This window comes from Narcine bancroftii, chromosome 11 (assembly GCF_036971445.1).
Source record: "Narcine bancroftii isolate sNarBan1 chromosome 11, sNarBan1.hap1, whole genome shotgun sequence".
Lineage (NCBI taxonomy): Eukaryota > Metazoa > Chordata > Chondrichthyes > Torpediniformes > Narcinidae > Narcine > Narcine bancroftii.
The window spans coordinates 10,553,186-10,570,443 of record NC_091479.1 but is presented as its reverse complement, the minus strand read 5'-3'; the positions used below and the strand labels follow the sequence as shown (position 1 = coordinate 10,570,443).

At 47.0% G+C, this 17,258-nt stretch overlaps 1 protein-coding gene across 1 annotated transcript in view; it reads right to left on the bottom strand.

Annotated features, from left to right (window-relative positions):
- Nucleotides 1-16,745, bottom strand: part of ccdc33 (coiled-coil domain containing 33) — a 169,048-nt gene extending 152,303 nt beyond the window's left edge. The window contains exons 1-3 of the mRNA XM_069902239.1: nucleotides 16,712-16,745; nucleotides 16,136-16,569; nucleotides 15,058-15,237 (exon numbers count right to left, since the gene is read on the bottom strand). Of these exons, the coding sequence (XP_069758340.1) occupies nucleotides 15,058-15,237; nucleotides 16,136-16,569; nucleotides 16,712-16,745 (648 nt within the window). The remainder of the gene's footprint in view (nucleotides 1-15,057; nucleotides 15,238-16,135; nucleotides 16,570-16,711) is intronic.
- Between the last annotated feature and the right edge of the window lie 513 nt (nucleotides 16,746-17,258).

Here is a 17,258-nt window from a genome sequence, read left to right as displayed (position 1 = left end):
GTACATTCTCTCCTTAGGAAAATGTTCTGATCCAGTAGCACTCTGGTGGATCTCCTGAGCACCCTCTCCGTTGCGGTCACATCCTCCCTTCCACAAGGCAATCAGAATTGTACACAAGTGTGAACCAACCAATGTTTTACAAGTATTGTAACATTTATCAGTGTTCCCACTCCCCATCACTCAATGGGTACAATCCCACTACACAGGTGGCACTGCTTTAAAGCTAGAGGCAGCACGGTTAGTGTAGCACAAAGCCTTTACAGTGCCAACGATCTGGATACAAGTCTTGCACTGTCTGTAAGGAGTTTGTACCTTCTCCCCGAGTCTGCGTAGGTTTTCCCCGGGGGGTGGGGGGCAGTTTCCTCCCACCATTTGAAACATTCGGGGGTGTAAATTGGGCAGCATGGGATTTTGGGCCAAAATGGCCTATTCCCATACTGTATGTCTGGGGAAAAAAAATACCCTGTGATCACAGCAGCTACGCGCCTACTGCACAGCCAGCTCCATTGAGCGCTGCTCACAGTTCTGGGCACATACAGCACCCAACCACCTGTTCAGAATTAGCCATGGTGGCAATTTTGCGTTGGTGAGTAGCAGAGTAGGGCTGTTGCCTCCCAGCACTAGAGACTCCGGTTCAGCCCTCACCTCAGATGCCGCCCACCTGCACTTTACACGTTCCCCCTGCGACCACCCATGTTTCCTCCCTATTCCAGCGACATGCAGGCTGGCCGGAGCTGCTGTAGGTGTGGGGTAAAGTCTGGGGGTGGGTTTAATAGTTTATTTTAAAATCTTGACCAGATATACAGTCAATTACAAAATTAAAAATTACAAATACAAATGTAACTCCAGTATTTACTCCATGATGGTTATGCCCCAACCCCCCCCCCCCCACCACTCAAGAAGACAGCCCAAAGAGTAGATATAAAGGAAAAAAGATAAAGGAAAAGAAAGAATGGATTGGTGAAAAGTGCCGCACTCTCCACAGATCATACATTGATGGTCTATTTAATTTTCTTTGGAGAAGATCAACGCAGGTCTCGAGGGGGAGGAACGATTTACACCTGCAAACTGTAAATATGGACGCCAAACTTGTAAAAATATGTTGTACTGATTTCTTAGGTTATAGGTAATCTTTTCAAGGGGAATACAACGATGTATTTCTGCATCCCAATGTGCCATACCTAGATATGATCTGGGGAGGTGCTAATGGGAATTAGTGTATGATTTACAGAAGTGGGTGGTTGGTCTCAATGAAGGAGATGATTGTGGACTTCAGGAGGATCATGGTCGACTACCCTCCACCACACATTAGTGGTGGAAAGAGTAGAAAGCACCAAGCTCCTTTGGCGTCCACTTAAAAAGCAACCTGTCCTGGACACACAACGCCTCCTCACTTGTCAGTGAGTCTGCACTTCCTGAGAAGACTACGGTGGGCATGGCCACTGGCCACCATCTTGTCTACAGAAGCTCAGTCGAGAGCATCCTGGCCAACTGCATCACCGTGTGGTACGGTTGCTGTAAAGCAGTGGTTCTCAATCTTTTTCTTTCCCACTCACATACCATTTTAAGTATTCTCTATGCCATCGGTGCTCTGTGATTAGTAAGGGATTGCTTAAGGTGGAAAATAAAAAGTATGAAAATCACTGTTTTAATCGTCCCTCGTTGACTCGTCACGTGCAGGGTTTCATAACCCCAAAGGAAATGGTCCAACGACAATTTTTCTCAAGCAAAATATTTCAGTAACAATTGGGTCTAGAGCAATGATTCTCAACCTTCCCTTCCGATTCACATCCCATCTTAAGCAATCCCTTACTAATCACAGAGCACCGATGGCAGAGGGATGACTTAAAATGGGATGTGAGTGGAAAGAGAAAGGTTGAGAACCATTGCTGTAAAGCATTCATTTGGAACGGGAATTCCAGAGTTAAATGCACAGTAATCAATAGCTCAATCACAGAAGTAAAATACAAAATTCTGCAGACGCTGTGAATGAAGATTAAACGCACAGCGCTGGAGAAACTCAGCAGGTCAAACAGCATCCTTTATATGGTAAAAATTCACAGGACCAAAAAAGCAGCAGAAAGGATCACTGGGGTCTCCCTCCACCACCCCCATCAATGGAATTCACTGGGATCATTGTCTAAAGAAGGCTGGCAAAATCCGTGAGGATCGTTTTCACCCCGCACACCGCATCTTCCAACTACTATCTCCAGGAAAGAGATGCAGGGTTATCAGAACCAGCCCCACCAGGCTGAGGAACAGCTTCTTCCCCCATGGGCAGTGGTTCTGTTAAACAACTGATGATCCCCTCATACAAACCCTCCATGGCTCACGATCAGAATTTATCGTCATGGAATTCGGTGTTTTGCGGCGGCATCATATTATAACCATCTTACAACATTATTATAATTTTTTTTAAAACTAAAAATGGTAATGCTCGAAAAGTAAGGCAGTGTCTTTGGTTCATTGATCATTCAGGAATCTGATGGCAGCGGGGAAGAAGCCGTCCTGGTGCATCTGATGGGTTGCCTTTGGACTCCTTTACCTCCTGGGTGGGGGTCCTTGAGGATAGGAGCTACTTTTTTAAGTCACCACCTCATGTAGAGGTCCTCGATGGAGTGAAGTCTGGTGCCCATGATGTTGCAGGCCGAGTTAACAACCCTCTGGAGTTTTTTTCTTGTCCTGAGAGTTGGCACCTCCATACCAGGCAGTAATGCAACCAAGCCAGAATACTCTCCACAGGGCACGAGTCAAATATTTATTTAAACAATAATACTTATTTATTTTAATATTTGTAGATAAGTACATTGCTTATCTGTACGTGTGATAGGTCTGTACTGTCTTTGCAGTGTGTTGCACCGAGGACCAATAAATTAACTTGATGGCCAAAGGGCCTGATACCATGCTGTACACTTCAGTGATTCCACAAGTCAACTGGAGGTTGCCAGCAGTTAGAGACAATTAAGAATAGACAACAAATGCCAACAATCTTCACGTGATTCCTTACCCAGAATTAAATCAGCAATAAAGCAAACAGAACAAGCCTGTTCCGGCTTTTATTTGGAAACACAATCAGGACTCGACTGAAAAAAAATCCAGCCTGCACATTCAATTATTTTGTAAATGACTGTCTCAAGGCTCATTGATTACAATTCAGGCAGTAAATTAGCAAGAGCGTTGCTTCAAGGAACATCAAGCACTCTCTCTTCTCTTTGACGGAGCTTTATCTATTACCACTCTTGCAGTAAAAAAGCATTTCAAGGCCAGTTTCTTAATTGGAAAGAGGACGGCTTTGTCCAAACTGACACCAGCAAAACGAAAGTCTGCAGATGCTGGGATTGTGGTAAAAAAACTGAAATGTTGAAGGAGCTCGGCCCGTCTTTTCAGTGTCCATAAAAGGCAAAGATATATTGGCGGCTTTTCGGGCCTGAGCCCTTCAAGGAATATGCAGACAGCCAAACCTGTCTTAGCTATTCTTCCATAAATACACAACCCCTTTTCATTTTCGACAAGGTTGCCAGTTCCTCTCCTTGATCCACTTTCGTTTCCTCCATGGATTTATTTTCTACTCTTTAGTGAGGTTTGGCCTAAGCCCAACGTTTACTGAAGGGCCACACTTGCGCCCACACCTCCTCTCTCACCACCATTTGGGGCCCCAAACAGACTTTCCAAGTGAAGCACCCCTGCAGAATCTACAGGAGTCATCTCCTGCACCCATTGTGGCCTTCTCTACTTTGGAGAAGACCGGAAGATCGCTTCGCTGAGCACCTTCGCTGTCTGCGTCAGTGGCAGGGATTTCCCAGTGGTCAACCGCTTCAATTCTGTGCCCCATTCCCATGCTGACGTGCCTGTCCAGGGCCTCATGTACAATCCCACTAAGACCACCCGTAAATTGGAGGAACAACACTTGATTTTCCATCTGGCCACTCTCCAACCAGATGGCATTAACATCGATGTCCAGTTTCTGCTAGCCCACTCCCCATTCTCCCGCCCTTCCCCCTCCTCTTGGTCTTATTTCCTCCAGGTCTCCACTCCCATCCCTCTCCATTCAGAGCCATCCCTCCTCCCCCATTTGCTGCTGTGCCCTCCCTCCCTTATCCACCTATTACCTCCTGCCTATGGGACTGTGTTCCTCCCCCTCCCTTTTGTTTGGACGCCTGCCTACAGTTTGCTCAGACCTTGAAGGGCTGACCTTGACAGGAGGACGGGAGGGAGGAAAGGAGACTGGAAAGAAGAAGGAGGTGCGTTCTTAACAGAAACCAGGGAAGTTGGTGTTAACGCCATCCAGTTGGAGGATGGCCAGATCCAATGCGAGGTGCTGTTCCTCCAATTTGTGGGTGGTCTCAGTCTGGCAGCGCACGAGACCACGGTCAGGGAATTGAAATGGGTGGCCTTTGGGAGATCCACACTATTGAAGCAGACAGAGCCAAGGTGCTCAACAAAATGATCGCCCAGTCTCTCCGACATAGAGGAGACCACAGCAGAAGTCCATTATTTTCTGGCAACTCAGCCCACATTCCATCAGTCTCCAATCAAAATAAATATGCAGCTGACAAGTTGGTCAATGAACAAAATCAGTGAATTCAACAGGATCTTGCATTTCTATAGCACCCACAATTCCACAGACTTATCTTGAAGTGATGTGGATTAGAGAAGATTAGAGAAAGGAGGGTAGATGTGAAAGAAGAGAGAAAAAAACAATCAGAATTTTAAAATCACCTCATACCTAAAGTTAGAGATGTGATCGGTAAAGAGACCTTGTTACTAGTTTGCACCAAAAGGGCCTGGAAAGTGCTCATTTTTGTTTTGAGCAAGTCCACCATTTATTGCTCATCTCCCATTTACCCTTGAGGACCAAGGTGAGAGGCAGAAAGGGTTTGGAGAGCTGAAGGCACAGTAAAACCACTGGCTCAGTGATGGGAGTAAAGCATGGAAGTCTGCAGACACTGTGAATGAAGATTAGCGCCAGAAATTGGGACCGGAGTTCAAATCCCGTATTGTCTGTAACGAGGCTTGTATGTTCTCCCTGTGTCTGCAGGGGCTCCAGTTTCCTCCCACCACCCAAAAACAAGCCAGGGGTTGCAGATCAATTAGGTGTAATTGGACAGCAGAAGCTCATGGGCTGAAAGAGCCTGTCACCGTGCTGTTTGTCTAAATCAAAAACACACAATACTGGAGAAACTCAGTGGGTCAAACAGTTTACTTTATGTAGCAAATATAAAGATACAGAACCAACATCTCGAGGCTGAGCCCCCTTCATGAGCAAAATTTAGACAGGGAAACCGAACAAAATAGTGGTGGGGAGGGGCAAGGGGAAAGAGTACACATCCACATGCAGGAGATAATAGGTGGATATGGGAGGGACAGCACATCAGCAAACATGGGGAGGGGGGAATGGCTCTGTGAATAGAGGGGGAAGGGGAACTGGAGGAAAGCAGACAGAGGGATGGGGGAATGGCGAGTGGGCTAGCAAAAATTGGAGGTCAACGTTAACACCATCCAGTAGGCGTGTGCCCAGATGGAATATTAGATTTTGTTCCTCTAATTTACGGGTGGTTTGACAGTACTCGAGGCCACGGACAGACATGTCAGCACGGGGGTGGGGGTGCAAAATTGAACTGGTTGACCACAGGGAGATCCCTGTCATTGACGCGGACAAAGTCTGCGTCCAGTCTCTCCGGCGTCCAGTCTCTCCGACATGAAGAAGGCCACAACGGCAGCACCAGTAGGTGACTCCCGCAGATTCACGTGTTGCTTCACTTGGAGGGAATGTTTGGGGCGTTGAATGGTGATGGGGGGGTGGGGAGGGGGAGGTGTGGGCACAAGTTTGGCACTTCCTGCTGCCGCAGGGGAAAGTGGCAAGGATGTGATTAATCGGAAGGGATAAGTGGACGAGGGAGTCATGGAGGGAGCGGTCTCTGCAGAAGGCAGACATGGAAGGATCTGGTAGTGGGTTCAGGTTGTAGGTGACAGAAATAACTGGGATAACGTGTTGAATGCAGAGGCTGGTGTTGCGTCTGGAGGAAGAGGAGGCCAGGACAGATGAAAGCGAAATGGAGGATAGGTTAGGACTGGAGCGTAGAAAAATGAGGGGAGATTTCATAGAGGTATTTAAAATTACGAGGAGGATCATGAGGGCTCGATTTTGACATTTAAGAATTTGGACAGTACATGGATGGGAGGGGCATGGATTGGGTGCAGGTCAGTGGGGCTGGGCCACCAAAAAAAGGGTCAGCACATACTAGAAGGGCCGAAGGGGCCTGTTTCCGTGCTGTGGTGTTCTACGCGGGTAAGGGCCAAGTTGCTGGTGGTGGCGTTTTTGGAAGAAGGTGGACACCTGCTCAATGATGGGAATGAGGAAAAGGGCCAAACTCATAGGAATATAGATCGGAAGTTGGTGGGGACAGGGAACAATGCAGCGAAAGGGAGAGTTTACAGAAACAAGGATGAGAATTTTGAATTCAAGTCATTACTAGAACAGATACAGACATGTAATCTGCAGAACTGCAAAAGACTCCCCATTATTATGTTCATACTCTTTAAACAAGCAAGGATGGAAGTTTCAAAGTCTCTTGGCAGTAGGTAATATGTAGTTGAATGCCCTGGAGGCACACGACTTGAAATGGAACAACTTCAGCTGGGTTTCTTTAAGCAGATTTTTCTTGAGATAATATACTTGTCAGTGTTACAATTACTGTCCTGTCAACGAGCTTCAAAAACCTTCTATTGTTTCCAGCTGCCTTGATCAGGTTTCTCAGGAATTCCTCATTTTTCTCAAGGTGATCCTGTGCCAGAATTGTTCAGCCTGTCGTAATTGAGGTTTCGCAATTATTTTAATCTTGCTTCCTTGCGAATGTCCAGCCCAGCCGTTTCCAGTGTTTCTCTCTGCCTTTGCATCGTTGGCTTTCTCTCTCTCTGTCTCTTGCACTGCATCCCTGCCTCCCCCACCCCCCCCCCCCAACGGTCGCTCACCCCTCCAGCAGCCGAGCACACACATCAGGGTCCATTGCCCTTCCAAATCCACCACAGGGTAAGGGCCCTGCGATACCCCTGTCCAGCAGCACATCTGGATTTGATATGATTGATCAGATGTTTCTCAGAACCCCTGCATTTTGCAAGGGTCCTCTTGTATTCATTCTCACTCATGTATACAGACCGGTACTCAAATTAAGGTAAGTGTGTTAGTGTCTGAGCGCACATTTGCGTATGCGCGGTCAGATGTAAACAGTAGGTTGAATGTGAAAAAAGAACAAGATGAGGAATTTAATTGAAGAGGAAAAATGAACAATTCTCCGACCAGCAGACGCAACCTCAATGGCTTGCCACTCAGCCCTGGATCGCCTGGACAACATCAATACCCACATCAGGCTGCTTTTCATCGATTACAGCTCAGGGTTCTACACCATTATTCCCTCAGGACTGGTCAACAAGCTCTAAAACCTGGGCCTCTGCATCCCCCTCTCCAACCGGATCCTTGACTTCCTCTTTGGAAAGCCACAGTCAGCGCAGATCTCTACCAACATCTCCTCCTCACTGACAATCAACACAGACACACCTCAAGGATGCGTGCTTGGCTCACTGCTCCACTCTACACCCATGACTGGGTGGCCAGACACAATCCAAATGCATCTACAAATATGCCAGTGACACACAGCAGAAACTCAGTCGCCGAGCGAGTTGAGGGGTATCTCAACAACGACCTTACACTCAACTCCAGGAAGGGAAAAATCAGGAGAATGCAATCCACTCCGTGCCTCAAGTCTACGTGCTTCCTTCGGAGAGAAAGAAAGGGAAGCAAATTTCTAGAATATTGCTTCTCTGTCCACACTGGGAGATGCAAGTCAGTTGGGAGAGGGTAAGGAACTTCAAATTCCTGGGTATCAATATTTCTGAAGATCTACCCAGGGGGGATTTATTTCATTAAAAGTTTGAGGAGATTTGGTCTGTCACCAAAAACTTGCACATTTCTACAGGTGTACTGCATTCTGACTGGTTGACTCAAGAAAGCAGGACCCCCACCACCCAGGCCGTCAGGAAGGAGGTATACAGGAGCCTGAAGACAAACACCCAACGGTATAAAAACAGCTTCTTCCCCTCCGCCGTCAGATTTCTGAACAGACAATAAATCTACAGACACCACTCACTTTTTTACCTCTTTTCTGCACTAATTATTAATTTCTAATTTTGTGTTTAGAAAACTGTAACTTATTGCAATATTGCACCTGTAACGCAAAACAACATGACACGTGTTCATGCCACAAACCTGATTCAGATTCTGGGGCACTCCAGGCAAGTATCAGGAACCTTATTGATTCTGGTGACATTATCTCACTGTGCAGACATGTTTACTGATAAGGATAGATTCGGCCTCCTGAAATGAGCAACTGAACTTATGCACGTTGCAGCAGCGGGAAACGTAAAGGTTTTGTTATCGGACCAGAGGGTGTTGCTCAGGACTGTGGGGTCAGATCTCCCAACTGACTTGCATCTCCCAGTGTGGACAGAGAAGCAATATTCTAGAAATTTGCTTCGCTTTCTTTCTCTCCGAAGGAAGCACGTAGACTTGAGGCACGGAGTGAAAGCCTGCAGACGCTGCGATTGTCGTAAAAACACACACAACTGCTGGAGGAACTCGGCTGGTCTCGCTTGGGACACTTGAGGCGGGGTTAGCAGAAAGAGGGTCCAAGAATGCTGTTGTGGCTCCAGCGATCTGGATCAGATCCAGAGGCTGCACTGCTGTTCGCATCATATTTGCATATTTTGCCCCTCATCTCCTCAATTGGGTAGGTTTGCTCCAGTATCCTCCCACAACCAGTTGGTTGGCTGGTGCAGGTGGGTGGAAGGAGAAGTTGAGGAGGTTGAGAATGGGTCACAAGAAATGGTACCAATGCTTTGAGATCTTGCACCAAGTCCACGGGACAAATGATTTCCTTCTACATTGCAAGAGGATTTCTTAAAAAGGATCAATTTCAAGGTTCTTTTATTGTCATGTAATGCATTAAAAAGTAACGGTTAAAAATCTTGGTATCTGCCACCAATGAAGATTGGAAGATGGCAGATAAGTGAATTTTCCAGTTGCTTGAGATTGTGTGTTGAGTGCTTGGTGAACTAGCTGCTGGGGGTACCCACCCTACGTACTCGTGAAATCATCAAATATTTTGGACCAATTTTCAGCCAAAAAAAGGGGAGGGTGGGGGTCAAATTTTACACGGGTCAAACTTTTGACCGTGGCAAGTGCTTGCATCATTCACGGCTTCGGGATCTTGGATGGCCGGAACCATGGTTGGGGGATCAGAAGTTTGGATGGTCGGGCAGCCGGGGATGGGGGGGGGGGGGGGGGCGAGGATCTGCATTCGGGAGCTCAGATTGGGGAGTGGCCAGGGCGCTGGGAGCTCCAGTGGATGGGGGGCTGGGTAGGGCAAGGGTCCGTTGTCAGGCAGGCAGCTGGGGCTAAATATTTTTGGGGAGATGGGTTGATATTTACACCAGTCATACAAAAATCTGAATTTTGGGCCAAAATTTCAGGGGTCAACTATTACAAGAGTATATACAGTATTTATTTTCCTTTTTTTTTTTGCCAGTTGCTTGAGGTCTGGATAACAGGGCTTTTATTGTACGTAATATATTTCATCTGCCATAAGGCAAACAGTCACCATTCATATTGCCTGATGCCCCTCACAACAGGAGAAAGAGAAGCAAAAGAGAGTCCCTTCAGAGTCACTGGGTGTCCGTGGATTCGCCCCCCCCCCCCCCCCCCCCCCCAGTGCCGCCGCAGCCGCACAGACTCCTGTTCAAAAAGAACGGGCCGCTGGTAAAAAAAAACCACTGCTGTTGAATCTGTACCAATGAAGTTTTAAGGAACAGACAGAAGGATGAAAGACAACTCAAGGACATCCAGTGGGATTCCATGCTCGATTTCTTGTTTGTATCCAAATGGCACTGAAATCTAATCGTTAACCTCATACAAACATTCCTCAAGCAAAATATCCAACCAAAGCTACATTCCAGACTAAACAATAGGAAGGTCATGGAATCACAGAGAATGGATGCATGTGCCCTTCACCCTACCCAGTCCCCGCGATCAGATTTTACACTAATCCCATTTTTAATTCTTCTCATTGGCCAATCAACCCTTCCCAAATTTTACCACTCCATACAGGAGGGACAATTTAGGGCAGGCTTAGATTTTATTTTAAATTTATACATACAGCATGCACCCACGTCACCCAATTGACCTATAAACCTCCCCTCCCTCCCCGCTTCTGGCCGTCAAGCCCGTGCTGCTCAATTGACCTAAAGTCATGATATGTTTTGAAGCAGTGGATCAAGTATTTCCTACGCCATAGGTTCTCTGTGATTAGTAAGGGATTGCTTAAGGTGGTATGTGAGTGGAAAGAAAAAGTTTGCAAACCCCAGTTTCAATCGTCCCTCATTGACTCGTTATGTGCAGGGTTTCAGAACTCCAAAGGAAATGGACCAACGACAATTTTTCTCAAGCAAAATATTTCAGTAGTAATTCTCAGTGATTCTCAACCTTCCCTCCCACTCACATCTCACCTTAAGCTATCCCTTACTAATCACAGAGCACCAATGGCATAGGGATTACTTAAAGTGAGATGGGAGTGGAAAGAAAAAGGTGGAGAATCACAGATTTAAGGTGTGAGGAAATTGGAACATCCAGAGGAAATCCTACACAAACACAGGGAGAACGTACAAACTCCTTACAGACAGCATGGGATTTGAATCCCAAGGGCTGGCGCTGCGCTAACCGTGTCATCCAACCCGGGAGGATGGAAGAGACTGGGCGAACTCCACACTGGAAGTCAGGACTGAAGTCCAGGTCACGGCAGAGATGAGGCACCTGCTCTACATTTTGCACGGCTATTGCCAGTTTAAGCAATGCTGATACAAAACCACAAATAGTGGCAGCAAAGAAGAGCGGCCTTTGGCCCATCAAGTCCATGCCAGCTCAAAAAAAGTCACTCAAATTGAATCCCACATCTCAGTCACTGCCCTTACAGGATATGTTGATTACAGAGCTCACTCAAAGTTCAGGTTGATTGTCAGAGTACATACATGATATCACATACAACCCTGACATTCTTCTTCCCAGACAGAATTTCTACTTATCGGTCGTGCAAAAGTAAAATCTATTCTCAAGAAAAGATAAGTCTACAAAAGAGAGAAATGTAAACAAAGAAAGAAAACTAAACAAACTGAATGTGCAAACAGAGAAAACAAATCAATAAAGTGCACTAGTACAAGTCCTTAAATGAGTCCCTGATTGAGTTTGTTGTTGAGGAGTCTGATGGTGGAGGGGGAGCAGCTGTTCCTGGACCTGGTGGTGAGAGTCTTGTGCACCGACACCTCTTTCTGATGGCAGCAGCGAGAACAGCGTGTGTGCTGGGTGGCGCGGATCTTTGAATTTGCTGCTGTTCTCTGACAGTTCGGATGTTCTCAATGGTGGGGAGGGTTTTGCCTATGATGTCCTGGGATGTGTGCCACTACCAGGGTTACTGGTGTTCGCATACCAGATCGTGAGGCGGCCAGGGTCAGCGCACTTTCCCCTACACAAATGCAGAAGTTTGCCAAGGTTTTTGATGTCATTACCAACTCCCGAAGAAGTGTGTTGGACCCCGGAAAGCTCCACCAAGGTGGTGACTCCTAGGAATTTAAATTTGCTCACCCACTCCTCCTCTAGTTCCCCAAAGGTCACTGGATCATACACCTCTGGTTCTTATTCAGGAAGAGAATCAAAAGTTCTGACTTGATCACCCTCTCAGCCAGCAGATCCCCACCACTGGGAAACGGACATTTTCCCTCCCCTTATCATTCCACCAGCCAACTGCCGAGTTAACAAAGGAAGACAGGCATTTCCTATCCTGTCCGATGTTCCAACACCCTTTGTTTCTATGTTGGGTGACAAAAATAGTGCACAAACCTTCAAATGTTTGAGCTATTCTCAAGTAAAGCAACAGGGAGCCTTGTTTGACAGATACGTTCCTCTGGGAACAGAACCTATGAAGTGCAAAACAAAAGAGCCGGTTCCTTATCCAGAAGCTGTCTGGGATTGAAAGAGAATTTTCAATGACTCGTTCTCCAGTGTTTCACCTTGTTAAGCCGCCCCGTCTTCCCAGCCCCTGTCAGTGTTTATCTCAAACATGGAGCCTCCAAAGAAAATGCATTGCTGAAGTTAATGGCTTGTTATGTTCTGCCACAAACACGTTTCATCCTGATCTATTAGCACGGCAGCTGCCCACCAGAAACTTCCGTTAATGTGCCAGGGTTTCCAAAATCTTTGTGCCTCTCAAGATGGCTGTGCTGTACCCTTTCCTCATTTTTTTTTAAACTTCCACGTGCACCAGACATCTGTCTGCACTACTGACACAGACGATCGTTCAAAATCCGAATCATAATTTATTGTCATGAACAGGTCACAAAATTTGACGGCAGCATCACAGGGCAAACATCTCTATAAACCACCCTACAAATTAAAATTAGTGCAATAAATAGTCAAAGTGAGGCCGTGTCTGTGGTTCATTGATCATTCTGGAATCTGATGGCAGAGGGGAAGAAGCTGTCTTTGTGCCGCTGAGAGCTCGTCCCCTATTCCTTTTTCCCCAATGGTAGCGGAGTGAATGGCCTGGGTGGTGGGGGTCGTTGAGAATGGAGGCTGCTTTCTTCAGGCACCGCCTCTTGCCCTCCGAGCATTTTTGAGGACAAATGGCCAGATGTAAATACTTCTTTTCTCTTCTCATTATACTTGAATGAAACACGAAAATCTGCAGATGCTGTGGTGGCAGTAAAAAAAAAACGAAATGCTGGAGGAGCTCAGTAGATCTCGCAGCGTCCAAAGGAGGTAAAGATATATAACCGCTGTTTCGAGTCTGAGACCTTCAAGGCAAGGGCAAGGGGAGGAGCACAGGCCAACGGACAAAAAATGATCATTAGACATGGGAAGAAGGAGGTGAGGGGAAAGGTGAGAATTGGGTGCCACGGTTGACATAGTGCTTAGCGGAACACCTTAACAGCGTCAGCGATTGGGACCAGGGTTTGAATCCCATGCTGTCTGGAAAGAGTTTATACATTCCCCTGATGACCGCGTGGGTTTTCCCCGGGGGCACCAGTTTCCTCCCACCCTTCAAAACGTACTGAGGGTGTAGGTTAATTGGGCGGCACAGAGTCTTGGGCCGAAATGGCCTGTTACCGTGCAATATGTCTACATTTTAAATTTAAATTTGAATTTTAAATATTTTAAATTTGATCGGGGGTGTGGGTAACTTTGTGAATGCAGAGTGTAAGAAAGGTAAAATGAGAGAGCAAAAGGAAGGGAGAAATAGGGATAGAGAAGGGGAGAGACAAGGTGATTCCACCACTAGACACATCTCCCTTCTCTGCCTCGTCCACTCCACCCAACCCATCAATCACCCCCTTGGCACCTACCCCTACTACCGCAGGAAGTGCTACACAAGTCCACACATCCTCCCTCACCATTACTCATGGCCCCAAACAGTCCTTCCAAGAGAAGCAACAGTTCACTTGTGAACACTACATCCCGTTGTGGTCTCCCCTTCATCGCAGAGACTGGACGATCGCTTCATTCAGCACCTCGGCTCTGTCCGCTGCAACAGCGTGGATCTCCCAGTGGCCACCCATTTCAATTCCCTGCCCCCTTCCCTTGCTGGCATGTCTGCCCATGGTCTCCTGCACTGCCAGACTCAAAATACCTTTCCGCTAGCTCTTTCTCTTTCCCTCTTGCTCTACCTTCATAGAGCCACCCCTCCCCTGATCAATTCTCCTGTCCTATCCATGTGTAGTTATCACCTTTTGTCTGTTAGTCTGTGCCCCTCCCCCTGCCCTTCCTTTCCCTCTCCCCACCCTTTTCATTCAGGTGCCTGTGCCTTTTTGCTCATGCTTTGAAAAAAGGCTCAGGCCGAAACTTTGGTTGTATACATTTATCTCCGATGGACGCCACGAGGCCTGCTGAGTTCCTCCAGCATTAAATGGGAAGGACAATGGGAGCTTGAGGCAGGAGGGGCTACGCGAGGCTGCGGGAGAAGATGGCGCACGAGCAGACTCAAAACAGGAGGGAAGATCATCACCGGGCTGTCACTCAAGTCCAATTCACCGCCTTTGCTCACCCTTTAAACAAAAATCCCATGACGTCAGTTTTAAAAAACAGGGGGGTTGAACCATATTTCAGGTGAGAAAAGACCAGCCTGCCTGCAAACTCAAGGACAAAAGCAAGAGGGTGAGGAGAGAGCCGTATGGGCTCGAGGGTCTGCGTCGTCATTCACCGCGGACACGATTGACCACCTTGAGTACAGGTGCTCCTCGACTTGCAACGGGGTTACATTCCAATAAACCCACTGGAAGTGGAAAAATCATTAAGTCGAGAAGATACAGCACCACACCTACCGAACAGCGTAGCCTAGCCTAGCTTAAACGTGCTCAAAACACAGCCTACAGCTGGGCAAAATTATCTAAGACAAAGCCTATTTTATAATTAAATGTTGATTACTTTTTATTTCACACTGGGAAAGAATTTTAATCATAAAATATGGTGATAACGACCATGCAACTTTGAAAAGTTGTAAGTCAGACCATCGCAAGCGGAGGAACATCCATAAAATCAAATGACTGAGCGCCGCAAGTTCTCTGGGGTAGAGAATTGGAAAAGATTCACAAGGCACTAAGTCCTCCTCACCTCCCATCTATTTGCAGAGGGTTCCCTCACACAGAAATCCCTCATCAGGAAAAATATCCTCACAGCATCTCTCCTGCGAAGCTCGATTTTTTTTTGGAGAAAAGCACTTTCTCACGATTCTAAACTTCAGGGGTGTGCGGCCAATCGAGGTCTGAAGGGGCAGTCATTTTAGGAATTCATCACTAAACACTTCTCCCACCAGAGGAAATAATTTCTCCCAATCAGCCCCAACAAATCCTTGCAATGCTTTAAACATCTCTATCAATCTTTTGCATTTTCACAAGCATAGAACATTACAGCACAGTATAGGCCCTTCGGCTCTCGGTGTTGTGATACACTGCAGTACTCACGCGTGTTTCCAAGCATCCTGAAGGGACATGTTCAGGGTAAGACAGATGGAAGCTGGAATCACTGGAGTGCCGTGGATCCAGGCGATTGTTCCGCTCTGGGGTAGGAGGAGGGCTTCCCTCACGGAGCTCAGGCAACGCTTCAAGATCAGACCCCTCCTTGGATTCATCCCACTGTTGAGACTTGAGGGAGAGAAAAAAAAATTCCTAGATCATGTCGAACCCCAGAATAACCCACCATCCTGATTAGCAATATCTGCTGTGTTCTACCATCCAGATTTCAGTTATTGTCCAAGTACATGCATGACATCACATACAACCCTGCGATTCCTTTCCCTGCGGGCGAGGCAGAATTGCCACTTTTTGGAAGTGCAAAAAAACTGTACACAACATACACATGTAAACAAACTGTGCAAAACAGAAAATAAATATTCAATAATGAATAATGTCCTTAAACAAGTCCCTGATTGAGTTTGGTTGTTGAGGGGTCTGATGGTGGAGGGGGAGCAGCTGTTCCTGAACCTGGTGATGCGAGTCTTGTGGCACCGAGACTTTCTTCCTGATGGCAGCAGCGAGAACAGAGCGTGCGCTGGGTGGTGCGGATCCTTGATGATTGTTGCTGCTCTCCGATGCCAGCGCTCCCTGCAGAAGTTCTCGATGGTGGGAAGGGTTTTACCGGTGATGTCCTAGGCTGCGTCCACTACCTTTTGCAGGGCTTTCAGCTCAGGGGCAATGGTGTCGCCATCCTAATCCAGCTACGGGATGTGCCGGTCTTAAGCTAAAGATTTGCCCTGACATTCTGGAAGCACCAACCAATAGACAGATTGTTGATGTGAAAGCTGATGCCTTACTTGCTCTCAAAAGGCTGCACTGTACAATCATTCTCCACGCTATTGTTGAGGGTTTTTCGGAGTTCCAATATACAGCAACATACCCATTTTAATTACACTTAATGATCTTATATCCCTCTAGCAATGAAGGCCAACATTCCATTTGCCCTTTTGTTAGCCAACTATTCACAATTGGAGATCACTCTCACATCAGTCAAGTAATATTTAATGCCAGTCCATCCGGCACCTACCTGAGGACCAGGTGATGTTGGCCCCTGTTGCATCAACTCAATGGGCGGTGAAGGCATTTTGCAAGCTGTCGTTGCTGGTGGGTTTGGGCTGAGGGGATGCATCTGGGTACTGTCTGTGTTCACCGCCAGAGTGGAATCTGTCCTTGGGACATCCCTCTGAAGTCGTGCCTCATAGAAACGCACCTTGTAGGCCATTCTTCCACAGTGCATGGACAGCGCGTCATCCCGCACTCGGAGCAACGCCAGGACGCTGCTGTAGCAGTAAAGATCCTGGTCTCCTTTCGCCGAGACGTTCATCCTCGGCGTGTCCGTGCGAGGGTAGATGGCAAGAAATGCTTCCCCCACCTTCTGTGTTCTTTTTGGCGACGAGCCAGTGACTCGAAAGGCTTCGAGTCGCAGCCTCACGTCATGGTTTCTGTCATTTTGGCAATAACCTTTAAGAGAAAGAAAGGGATGCATTTATATAGCAGTGAAACTTGAAAGTCTGCAAAATCACCATGTAAAAACGCAATGCTGGAGAAACTCAGCAGGTCAAACAGTGTCCTTCATACAGCAAAATAAAGATGCATTCATTACCTTCTACTCCAATTTCTGCTAGCCTGCTCTCCATTCTACCTCCCTTCCCATTTCTCTCTCTAATTCCCTTCCCTCTCCATTCACAGAGACATCCTCCCTCCCTCATCCACCTACTCTCCTGCCTGTGGGATTGGTCTTCTTCCTGCCCCTCTTCACCATTCTGTTCGGACGCCTGCCTACATTTTGCTCATACCTTAATGAAGGGCCCAAACCATTGGTTATGTACCTTTACCAATATAAAATACAGTGATCAGCTGAGTTTCTCCAGCATTTTTTTTAAACATTCACATAGCCCCGAAACAACCTAAAGCAACTCAAGGTCTGGCTAGCAGCCGATTTGCGCGCAGCAGGATTCTGTGAAAAGTCTTGATTATGTGACAGGATGTGGGTGGAAACTGGCCCCTCAGAGGGGAGGGAGAACATGCAAATTCCATACAAACAGCAGTGGAGGTCAAGGTTGAAGCTGGATCTCTAAAGCTGTGAGGCGGAGCCTAAAACAATGGTTCTCAACCTTTTTATTTCCACTCACATCCCACTTCAAGTCATC